The sequence below is a fragment of the Equus przewalskii genome, chromosome 26 (assembly GCF_037783145.1).
Source record: "Equus przewalskii isolate Varuska chromosome 26, EquPr2, whole genome shotgun sequence".
Taxonomy (NCBI): domain Eukaryota; kingdom Metazoa; phylum Chordata; class Mammalia; order Perissodactyla; family Equidae; genus Equus; species Equus przewalskii.
The window spans coordinates 7,888,098-7,900,511 of NC_091856.1; the positions used below are offsets into that span (position 1 = coordinate 7,888,098).

Sequence of the window (12,414 nt, forward strand, 5' to 3'; positions counted from 1 at the left end):
TATGTATTAAGGAAATGCAAAAAAGAGATCTAGCGCTCTTGGGAAAAAGGGAATTAAGGTCTCTTTAAAGTTCATAGGCTAACATTCAAGAAATGGAAAGGTAAGAATATGTAATAGATCTTAGTGATCTGATTTATTAATATATCTCTAGAGATTCACGTTTCACTCCCATCCCAGGAGGCAGTTCAGGCAAGAAGCATTTAAGGTAGGTGTCCCCGGACGGTATCAGTGAATTGGATGTGGCCTGGGTTCATGATGCCAACAGATGCCTTGTGTATCCTTGATGTGTTCTCTGCATCTTTTGAACCTAGGCTCAGAGGTGGTCTAGAGGAAGGCTATGTCTCAGCACTAGCTGAGCTTCCATTTGCAAAGTGGTCAAGGAAGGAGGAGTCTCAAAGAGAACTGTTTAAGGTGTATGCAGTGACTTTGCTTTCAGCCACCTCAAATTCTTTTTGGGAAAGTGTGGGACATGCATCCATTTAAGAAAGGATTTCCAACCCTCAGGGGGTCCAAACAGCTGTCCAAACAGCTTGGCAAAGAGAACTCTTTTCTATTCCATCTGGGCTTGATCATTCCTCTCTTAGAGCCAAAAATGAGGCTGTTGGAATTCAATACAGAGGAGTGGCCTCTAAACTCAGAGGAGAACATGGGTAAGGCACATCAAAAAAATAAAAGAGAAAGACAGCCCTAGACACCTCTAAGATTCATCCTTGGGCAGAAAGTACATCTTTACACGGATGGCTTTGTCTGGGCCACACATAGACACAGATAAGTAGGTTACCTTCCTTCTTGGTACCAACGACCATTGCTTGCTCTTTCTGCTCTTCCAAAAATTGAAATAGCCAATTCAAAGTGCATCCCCTTTTCCAGAGGTATTGGATATAAGTTATAATGAGGCCATGTTTAATTTTAATGGAAATGAGAAGCACCTCTCAGATACACAGCTGTGGGAAGTTCAGAAAGGGTTGGGGATGTGAATTGTTTTCTAGGAGCTGATGATGAGGAACCTTAATGGAATACAGGCAATAAAAAATAAAAATCAAGCTGAAAGATATCTGTCCAATAAAAGTTTGACTGACCCTGTAGCAGAATGTACCTTGGGATCTACATAGCAACAAGTTACCATTTGCCAATACTCCACCAATATTTGTGATAGCAATAGCAATCGAAAAAAATTGGAGTTCAGTTTTTCTAACCAGTAATTCCTGAGGTCCAGTCTCAGTGGTTTCCTTAAATAACTACTCCTGATTTTGGACTGCAAAGTGAAGTTAGCTACAACAGGTCTCTATTGCATAGAAAGGCAAAAAGCAATTAGCTCACAGATTCCCATGGAGCCCTGAGTCACTGGTGAGGAAGTGGCCAGTGTGGTCCAGGTATTAGTAGTTTCTAGACTGACTGAATCATCCTTATAGTTGGCAGGACCTCCAGTTGTTTCTCTCGTTATAGAATCATGCTGTGTCTTTTTTTAGCATTCATTTAATAATACATATACTACCAAAAACAGTCTTAAATAAACATACTAAAATTAATACTTTAACAGGGATTAATTTATTGGAATACTGTCACTTCAGAAACAAGGCTCTAAGTGAGTAGAACTAAGCCCAAGGGAATTTTCGTGGGAAAGGGGAGGGACAGGTTTAATACAGGAAACTGACTTGTACAAGCAACTTCAAGGGTTGTGCCCTACAGGTCAGGGCTCTGGGGTGTCATGGGGGTAGCACGAGGACTGCGGTTGCTTGGAGTGGTGGCTAAGAGCATGGGCCATGACTGGGCCAAAAGTGGAGAGAGAAGCCCAGAGAGGAAGTGAAGGGGCATTAACGATAAGCTCTGCCTATATTCCAATTTCACTTCCATCAGTGAGTCACCTGGGGAGCTTGTTAAAATGCAGATTCTGAGATGGGGCCTGAGAGTCTGCATTTCTCACAAGCTCCCAGGTGCTAACTTAACATGGACCATTCTTTGAACATCAAGGACCTCCTTTTCTGCTATGGTTCCTAGACTGACTTGCAGCAGCGTTTGGATTCTAAAGACCGGGTTCTATTCCCGACTGCACCACTTGCTAGCTGTATTACCATGGACGAGTAGCTTCTTTTGGGTCTCAGCTTCTTTATCTGTACCTGATTTTCTAACGATTTCTTCTCTCTAGACTAGAGTGGGGCCAACTCTGAGCATTGGAGTCTTCTCAGGTGAAGCCTCCAGGATAAATGCATCCCCTGAGTGCTGAGTGGGGACTACAGCAGCGGCTCTCTCACCGTTTTCACAGTGCCAGAAGGGCACGGTTTGTCAGCCATTACTAAGTGGGAGCCATTGCTGTCTCTCTGACATCTTTTTCTTTCTTTCAGCCATGAATTTGCCTGAAGGAAAGAATACTGAAGAGGAGCGGGGAGGCAAAGGAGCACTGAGCTCCGTCAGAGAGCAACTCTAATGTTTTAACGTTTATGCAAAATTGAAAGTGCCGTTTCATAGTGCTTAAATTGAACATATATAACTTTGCAAATCTGAGAGCACAAAGTTTCCTCTCTAGGTTCTAGTTAAAAGTCCATAAAATTGCTTTTGGGGCCTATTACTACTGCTCTTGAGAAATACAGACTGCTTGAGTCCCGTGACGTTATTTATTCATTTCCATTCTTAAAAAAGAATTTGAAGTGGCAAGTTCTGCGGTCCATTGGGAAGATTATTGTGGTTGGCCATAGAGAAACCAGTCTCCTGATGCTGCACAATTCTAAGAGTTGGAGGTTTGAATGTGTGTCATTGTCCTGAGACCATCAGGCAGGAGGGAGAGGAGCGCTCACCCTCAGGCTGTGGTGCTTATCAGGAGCCATTCATTCCCTTCTCCCAGGCAGACTAGACGAGCAGATCTATAATCACAGCACCCTCCTTTGCCTTCAGCTTCACTGAATTACAGCCTCTGATAATCTGCCATGGAAGTGTGATTGCTCTTGATTGCTTCTCATAAATTCTGATGAGGAGGATGCAGGCATGGGAATCACTGCCTTTTATTTCCTTTCTACAGGAAATCTCTAAGATAAATTCCGTTTCCTTGTGGCAGTCCACAGGCTTGGAGATTCACTGTGAGGGAAAGGGTTGCTTTGGGACACTTCATCCTCTGGCCACATTCCTTGAGTGTTTGATCATTTCAGCACCATTGTTTTCTCAAGTGATGTCAAACCAACATTTACTTCCCCCACCATCTGCTACACTAATGACCCCACTGGCACTTTGAGCAAAGCTACTGCCAACTTGGGACTATGCAGGTAACTAGTAATCTAGGTCACATAATTAAATGCACACTATTCCATACTGCCTCCTGGATCTCACACAGTGTGAGCTATTACTGTATATACAGTGGGTATATCTAGCTGTCATTTACAAAAGCCAAAGCACTACATCAGTAGCTGACTTTCCTTTCAGGGAGAACTTTTTGGACCCAAGAGGTCACACTCACTTCAGATACTCTACTCCGTCGGGGGTGGCTGGTACATTGTACCTTCTCATATACTCATGCATCTCTGGGAAGCTTTGCCTCACATAATCTTCAGCACTGCTTTCCCGGACAGTTCCAAAGCGGAAGCCTTGGGAGGGATGATGTAGCTGGGGAGAGAAAAAGAAATGTCTTCAATATAAATTATTCTAAGAATTGTTTTCAAAATTTTCCTTTTCCATCATTCTTTGGAATTTAGTAATGATTTAGAATTTTTTCAAACACATGTAGTCATAAATATCTACACAGAAATGTGCAGACATATGTACATGCTCTTATTTCAACTTTCACATGTGTTCTATCTTCAAAAGCAAAAAGACAGAAACAACAAACAGAAAATACAAAACAATTTTCTGCTTCATATTGAGAACCTATCAGAATTCTTTAGAAAATGTATGAGTTGGCATGTAGAATCAGCCTCGTTATTATAAACTGCATAACAGATGAAGTATAAAGTTAAGGTAATAAATTAAAGATCGTGTTCCTCCTTGGTTAGAACTACACAAAGGCCAAGATAAAACTTTGCATCCTGAGGTTGAAATATACCTGACCCAAAGCAGTGAATACATCTCTTTAATGTCTATCTGTCTTTTTGCTGTATTATATTTTAAGTATGTTAAATTTATTTTTGGTGTTATTATGAAATGATCTCTTTCCTTTTGACGACTCTATCATCCAGTGCTGAGTCATGCTGTAAATTTGCTTAAATGGAATGAATGGAATGTAAGACAATTAGGAGCAACAGAGGAAAAGGGCAGCTGGAGTAGACCCAGCAAAGTCCTAGTTCTCCAGGATGCGAGACTTCACCGTGAGGACAGGTAGAGCACCGGGAGTTCTCCAGAGGCTCTGCCACAAAGGATGACAAAGACACAGCACGAGAAACATCATTATTCATGAAAGTTGTAGAGGACTGTTAATGTAGACTTAGATTATTTCAAATACAAGAATGAACAGGGATTGGACCATTTTATGAGAATAGTTGAATGTCTTGTAGTCAGCAGTATTTTAGCAATTCTCCTCAATTGTTACGTTAAAGTTTTTGCACTTTTTTATTCTGCTTCATGTTGACATATTTGATATCACTAGTTCTGACCTGAAGCCCCAGGGACAGAAATCCCTGGATAGGCTTCATGGAGTTTATAAAGCTCCTGAAATTGTAGGCAACATTTTATATAAATATGTGGTTGTAGTTTTCTTCTGTGAGGGAGACAGTACAGACTTTCATTTTTAAAAAATTAGGTTTTCAAGTTGTTTACAACCCCAAAAGGTTAAGAACTCACTGAATAGGGTAACAAGTAACTCATATTTGAAGATGAATTAGTTTTGACACACACTAAAGTTCTAACAATATGACAGTAGTTAAATAAATTATATGGCAATCCTTATAGAATGTTATACAATATAAATCATATTTGCAAAGCATATTAAAACAAGGCAAATGCTCGGATGATAAACGAAGAAAAAACTTTTGTATGGCATGGTCAAAATTAAATATGTATATAATTATCTTAAATGCTGTGATCCCCCACATATATCACATTTGTACACACACACACACCTCAGAAGAAAATACATCAAGATGGTAGCAATGGTTGTCCTATTGGTGGCAAAATTGTGTGTATTTATGTATTTATAGATTGTCTACAGAAACACGCCTCATGTTTATAAGTAGAAAAAACTTTATTTTTTCTATCAGTCAGTAAAATAAATCACTCATTAATTTATTCAACATTAATTGAGAGCCTGCTTTGTACAACTTTCAGAGCTATTGGGGCCACAAAGGTAAATACTTGCAATCATTGCCACAGAGGAATTCACCACCTGGTTGTTTATGAGATTTCTACGGACGCTCCAATGTTGAGTAGGTGATATGACATACCCTTGTGTTTAATGTAATCATTCCATACGCTGAACACATTCTAATGTTTTATACCAGTATAACCTTAATGAGGCATCAGCGATAATAACAATAGCTAACGTTTATTTTTTGTGGGCCAAAAATGGTGTTCAGTGCTTTACATGCATTATCTTATTTAATCCTCATAACAGCTCCACGAAGAGGGCACTATTATTACTTCCTTTTTAAAGACTATTAAACTGAAGCTCAGAGAATTGAAGTGATGGGCATAAGATCACACAGCTGGAAGTAGTAGGGACTTGATTAGAACTCAGGTCTGTCTGATTTCAAAGCCCATGCTCTTATGGACCACATCATCCTGCCTTCCACCTCATGGCAGCAACTGGAGAGAAATGTTTGCTCAATGAACTCACCAGTCTTTTAAAATATTCTCCTTAGACCCCTTTACCATTCTCACAACAGCAAATTGCAACCTGCTGGCTTGAACAAGGCAAATTTATCAGCATTCGGTCTGTCCAACATCTATTCATTTTTTAAGGCCTGGATCAATACTTTCTATATGAACTCTAGTCTTATCTAGCTTAACCCTCCTATCTAGAACAACAAAAATAATTCACTGCTTATTTATCTGTGCTGATACAGCACCTTGTATCTACCTAATATGTCACCTAGGTGTTTATTAACCATCTTTCCACACTTCTCATGCTTTATCTCCTACGATGCTCCCAAGAAACTTATGAGGTATTTCTATTATCTAATTTTTATAGATGAAGAAGCTAAAGATTAGAAACTTTGTCATTTGCCCAAGGTCATAGAGCAAGTATATGTTGGACCTGGGATTCAAACCCTCTCTGATCAAAAATAGTGATTTTTTTTTTGCCATTGAGTTAACATCTGTGCCACTCTTCCTCTATTTTGTATGTGGGATGCTGCCACAGCATGGCTTGATGAGCAGTGTGTAGGTCAATGCCCAGGATTGGGACCCATGAATCCCAGGCCACCAAAGGGGAGCACTTGAACTTGACCACTACGTCATGGGGCCGGCCTCTAAAGTAAGCTGCTGACCACTGTAGAACACTGCTTCTGATGCTACATCAGAGTGACCCTTGGTCTGGTCCTTACAAAATTTGCTACTTATGTGCCAGGCAGTGAGCTAAGGGCTGTAAACATTTTTAATTCTCACAATAATCCTACAAGGTAGATGTTATTTTCTTATGTTATAGATTAAGAAGCTGAGGTTTGGGTAGTTAAAGTAACAACCAAATTCTCACAGCTAGCAATTAGCAAGATTCAGCCCATGTTCTTTTCCATGATCTGCAGACTGAGCTTCATTCATTTGTGTATCAGTTACTGATTATGACCCTTGTCACCTGACAGGTGCTCTATGAATTTATCGAATTAATTAATTTACCACTATTCTTCCATCGTCTCTTCACCAGTTTAACTTCTGCCTATCCTTCTCCTCTCAGTTCAGTCATCGTTTCCCTAATTTGCTGTCTGTGCCAGATCCTCCCTTCATAAGCCCTCATATACACATAACCTCCTTCTGTAGAACTTATCACAGCTGCATTTTTCAAATTTAATTTGTAATAGTTTAATGTCCAGACTCTCAGCTTCTTCATTGACTGGAAGCTCAATGTAAAACATTTAATTAACCATTGTGTTCAAACGCCTCTCATCGTGTGGTTGCTCAATAAAATGCCTGACGAATAACTGATTGATAACTATTCTTTGAACCCAGAGGTGGGTGAGAGCTTAGTCATCCCACTTAGCACAAGAGGGGCTAACAATATAGCTTACAACGCAAGCTTTTGAAACGAACCTTCCTTTTAAGGTAAGAGGATCTCAGTTCAGTAATTAAAACATTTTTATCTTCTATATGAGAAGAATCCCTTTCAGAAGTCCATTTCCTCACACTATGCCGTGGCGAGGACCTATTTCTAGGCAATCTCTGGGCCTCTTCTCTGCTGAGTGCATCAGTACATCATTCCTTCCCCAGACACTGGAAGGAGTTGGGAACCAGCAGATTTAGGCTGAGAATTCCAGTGAGGACTAGTCTTTTGGGTTTTTCCCTTTCCATGATGTTCAGCCACCCTTCATGCACAGGCTCCCACCTCTCCCTCACACGGCTCTAATGCCTGTGAAGGCAATGGTTTTGGGGTTTTGAGCATGGAAAGTTCCTTCAACATTAACATAAATAACCAGACTCCATGGGAGGAAGTATTTTGTTAGCCCAACTGGGACACCACTCTAACTTGGAGATGTTTTACAAACACTGCCACCTCTCTAGTCCAAGCCACCATCATTTCTGCCCTCTGCAGTTTCCCTCTCTTCCCCTTAATCCAGTCAGATTGGATCCAGATTTAGAGCCCAAATCTGATGATGCCACTTACTTGCTTAATGGCTATCAACGGCTCCCCATTGCCCTGGGGATAAAGTCGAAACTCCTCATGCGGCCCCTAAGGTTCAGCACGTTCTTGCTCCTGCCTTCTCTCCAGCCTCATCTCCCCACTTTCCCGCTGGCCCTGTAAGCTGTAGCCAGTTCTCTTAGTTCTTCCAACATATATATTTTGCCTGATCAGAACTCTCGCCCAGTCTTCACTGTGCCTGGGATGCTCCTTCTCCTCAAACCTACCTTTCCTTTGTCTAGCTAAGTCTTAAGTGTCGCTTCCTCAGAGAAGACTTCACTGACCCCTTGACTAGATTAGACCACCTGTAACACCCTCCCATTGTGCCCTGCAATTTCATGTAGTATTGATGACACTTGGAATTACTTGTTCAATGTCTGCTTTTCCTATTAGCTTATAAGTTTCCACGAGGGTAGAGCTCATGCCTGTCTCATTCTGAGTGTGGTCATAGGTTCTCAGTAAATGTTAGCTGCTATTACTATCATTATGATCATCATATCATTACTGCAACAAAACAATGCTTGGCACATAGTGGACGCTTGATAAATATTGGTGTAATAAGTAAATCGTCATTATTAACATGAAATTCTCTTAGGTTAGATACATTTCAAATTTGACACTTTTGTCACACTTCGTTGTCTTTCTTTCCCCTTAAAAATTAATTTTTTCCTTTAATTTTTATTCATTCTTTCAAAACAATATATTCTTTTTTTATTTCTGTGCATGAGATTCTAGTGGAAAAAAAACAATGAGCTACTCAACAGTCACAGAATATTAGAATCAGAAAAGGAATCTAAGAAGCAATTGATACAACCTGATAGACTAGCGTAGTCCATCCTGTGTGTCCATGTGGTGTGTGACGCAAATATCCACGGATGTCAGAAAGCCCGATTAAGGAGGGAGGATAAAGCATACAAAGAGCTAAAGCAGTTGAGCCGTATTACAACTTTCAGCAGGAAGTCCCTGAGAGAAGAAAATTTCTTTACCATTTCAACTAAATAGTTCACCAGCTCTTCCAATTCTGTTTATATTTGTGTCAACCTCTTCAGGCCTTGGGGAAATATCTAAGGTCAAACTATCTATTTGTATGTGAATTGTTCAGTATTAATAGAACACTGGACTTTACCCAGAGCATCTACGTGAAGAACAATCAGATAGACCTTTCACAGAAAGCAGAAAAGTGGCTCAAAACAAAATGGAAGCAAACTCAAGAAACAATCAAGCTGCTGTGTCCAAGGTAGATGTGATGCTTTAGATTAAAAACAAATCTCAATGTTGAGTATTTTCATTTAAGGTCTACATTTGTATTTATCTGAGATTGGTACTTAAATAATAAATAAAATGGAGTCAATAGACCTAGTACAGTGTCCTCTGGAGTTGAGTGGGAAGGGCCATTCTTAACTTGCCCAATGGAAAGGGATATACTAGATATTGAGACCATAGCTCCTCCCCATGACATTGTTTTATACACTTAAAACCTACGGACTCTATAACATGAGGTGGTCTCAGAGTTTGGAGGGACCTTAAAAGTCACCTACTCTAAGTATCCACTGATAGCTGAATCCTTTATAGCAAAGCTAGATATACCACCTAGAGTTTTTTCAAAATGTAGATTCTGATTCATTAGGTCTAGGTTGGAGCCTGAGGGTCTGCATTTCTAACAAGCTCCCAGTTAATGCTGATACCTCTGTTCATGGACCAGACTTTGAGTAGTAAGACTTTATTTATAACATGACTATTAAGCACCTGTTAAGTGTCTGCTTGGATGTCTCCAGTGACAAGGAAGTCACTCCTCTCGAAGCAAATCTTCTGTATAGGAAGGATGACTTTGTGTCCCAGCCAACCAATCTATCTATTTGAACATGTAATAATAATAGTAATAACAACAATAATAAAATAACAAGTAATGTTTATTATATGCTAATACATTTAAATCTAATGAGATTGCTACTTTTATTATTACATACGAAGAATTGAGATTCTGGGAGATTCAGCACATTGTCTCAGACCAACAGAAAGTGATAAATTAAGATTTGAATCTGACTCTATCTGACTTGAAGCCATTCCCCTTATCTAGCACCACATTCTGCCTTTATAGCCTGGTGTTATTGCCCAAGTTTTGGCAATAACTTTAAGTAACATATACCTATCTGTGCTACAATTTCAAAATAATTTTGGTTATAATAGATGAGGCCATATAATTTATATTGCAAACTAGGACTCTTGTTAAAAGGGAACACTATTGATTATTACAGAGGAACAATAGACACTAGGACTGTCCCTAGCAAACAAGAACGTGTGTTCACTGAGTTATTATTTATGCTCCGAACATGAGAATACAGAAAAATGAGACTGGAAATAATATTTCTGAACCCTACCCAGTGTATTTCTAATGTGAATTACTGAGTACATTTTCTGTTGCAATTCTTTTTTCCTTGTTGTTCCTGGTTTCTTCTACAGAAGCTAGGTTTTCCATTTCAATGTAAGCATTTTACTGCCTCTCTCTTCATTTTCAGTCAGAAGCCCTCTATGTTAGGTCAGCTAATCACTGGTCAACCACATTTTTTGACATTATGTTTGATTTATATGAGCTTTAGCCCAGGTCCTTCTGACAACTTGAGTCACTGTATCACATCCCTTGGATAGATGAGGGGTCAGCAAACTATGACCCATGTGCCAAATCTAGCCTGCCACCTGTTTTGTAAATCAAGTTTTACTGGAATACAGCTATGCCCATCATTAACGTATTGTCTATGACTGCTTTTGCACAACAGTAGAGTTGACTAGGTGCGAAAAGACTATATGGTTTCACAAAGCCTGAAGTATTTACTATCTGACCCAAAAGAAAATGTTCGCCAGCCCCTGGTGTAGACAATATTGGTCTAACTATCTCCTTGACTCTCATATTTCAAATTTTCCTCTCTATTCTAAAATCCCATCTGTCACTTAAGAGATGCCATCTTTGGAGGTGAATGAACAGAGGCAGGTTTGATAAATCTCAGCAGGCTTCCTGGCACTGTGCAGATTTAGGCTTTAGGATGATGACACATCTCATTTCTAGCTGCGTGGAGTATCAATCCCTCAATGAGAGGCCCCGACTACTACAGTCCTTTGTTTCTTTCTAGTACCAGTAACAGGAATGCTCCAGTTCCAAGTCTCAAATTGGAGCATTAGTATGATGTGTGGACTAATTTTAAATTTAATTTTAAATCCCAGGGGCAGGTGCCATTGCAGCTGCCTTCACAGGCTTGAGGTTATGAGAAATGGCTAGTGACACGCATACTTACTCTATCTGAGTTATTTTCCATTCCATCCTCTTCTTTGCCACTTTCCTCCCTTTCTCGTCTTTTCGGTGCACACTTTGTGTACTTGCCATCTCACCAAAGCTGGAGTCATTTATTATTTCTATATTATTTCTTCCATTATTTTAATAATGGTAATAGTCAACACTTATTGGATGTCTCCTTCATTCCAGGCACTGTGTCAAGATCTTAAATGCATCACTATATTTAATCCTCACAGCATCCTTTTGTGGTACGTATAATCATTATCTCCGTTTTAAAGATGGAGAACTGAAGCTTAAAGCTGTTAAGCAACTTGCCCAAGGCCACACAACTGGAAAGTGGCAGATTAAGGAACTGAATCCAGAAACCTCAGGGCTGGTACTATTAATCTCTAGTTTATACTGCCTTCAGGAAAGATTCTTCTGCTTTGAGAAGCTGTAGATAAGATGGGCTTTCCTCAAACCTATGGTCAATTTAATCCAAACAACTAGTGCCAGCTTAAAGAAATAAGACAAAGAGCCCATATCCCTTGGGTTTTTAAACAAGGTGTTGATCATAGTTATAGCAACAGCAGAAAAACAGCAACATTTGAACTGTGCTATTTACAAAACTCATTCTTGCATATTATTCCAATCACAAAACAAGCAGTCTGAATGGTGTCTGTGTTCTATTCATAAAAGCTAAAAAAATAAGCGAGATGGATTGACCAAGCTTCTTAAAACAAGCACACCCTGTATCCCCTGTGAGGCTCAAACACCTGTGCTCCATATGTAGTAGTCTTGGGGGTGGCTGTAGAGGGACTGAGCCCTGCTCCTTCCTCCCTTGTCAGCGTCACCACATCTTCACACACATCTCTGATGTCACGCTGCCCATCGTAGTGCTTATTTTTTCCACTCTATTTATGTTACAGGTGGGGGCTAGGGACTGAACTTGAAGAGAGATGTCAAGGCTGGGAAGGCTGTAAAAATATGGAGTCCAAGCTAGAAAAAAGACGAGTAGCAGGAGGAGATGCTACAGATCGTTTAGTCTGTTCATTTATTTTTATAGATAATAATACAGGTAGCTTCCATTTATCAAGCACTCCCCATGTGTCAAGCATTGTGCTAAAACCTTAACATGGATTATGTAATTTAAGCCTCATAACACCCTATGAGCTATTTATCGTCATCTCCAACTTTCACACAAGAAACTAAGGGTTGCATTTAATTAATGTGCCCAAGATCACTCGGCCAATAAGCATACAGGAGGGTTCTGAACATAGTTGGACTCCAGTCTTTGTACCTGAACTTTCCACAGTGCTGTTTCCTGATCTATACAAAAAGGAGATTTAGGCGCACAATGAGAAAAGCTAAGAAGGGACTTACTCCAGGTCACACAAATAAT

At 39.9% G+C, this 12,414-nt stretch overlaps 1 protein-coding gene and 1 long non-coding RNA gene across 3 annotated transcripts in view; one reads left to right on the plus strand and one right to left on the minus strand.

The window, feature by feature from the left end:
• LOC139079605 (uncharacterized) overlaps positions 1 to 5,216 on the plus strand; it is a 30,456-nt gene extending 25,240 nt beyond the window's left edge. The window contains exon 4 of the long non-coding RNA XR_011533352.1: positions 2,343 to 5,216. This is a non-coding gene — a long non-coding RNA (uncharacterized lncRNA). The remainder of the gene's footprint in view (positions 1 to 2,342) is intronic.
• GRIN3A (glutamate ionotropic receptor NMDA type subunit 3A) overlaps positions 1 to 12,414 on the minus strand; it is a 150,601-nt gene that overhangs the window by 49,014 nt on the left and 89,173 nt on the right. For both annotated transcript variants that reach the window (XR_011533351.1, XM_008522467.2), the window contains exon 4: positions 3,446 to 3,591. Coding sequence is in view for 1 of the 2 variants with exons in the window: in XM_008522467.2 (XP_008520689.1) it covers positions 3,446 to 3,591 (146 nt within the window). In the remaining variant the exon portion in view is untranslated. The remainder of the gene's footprint in view (positions 1 to 3,445; positions 3,592 to 12,414) is intronic.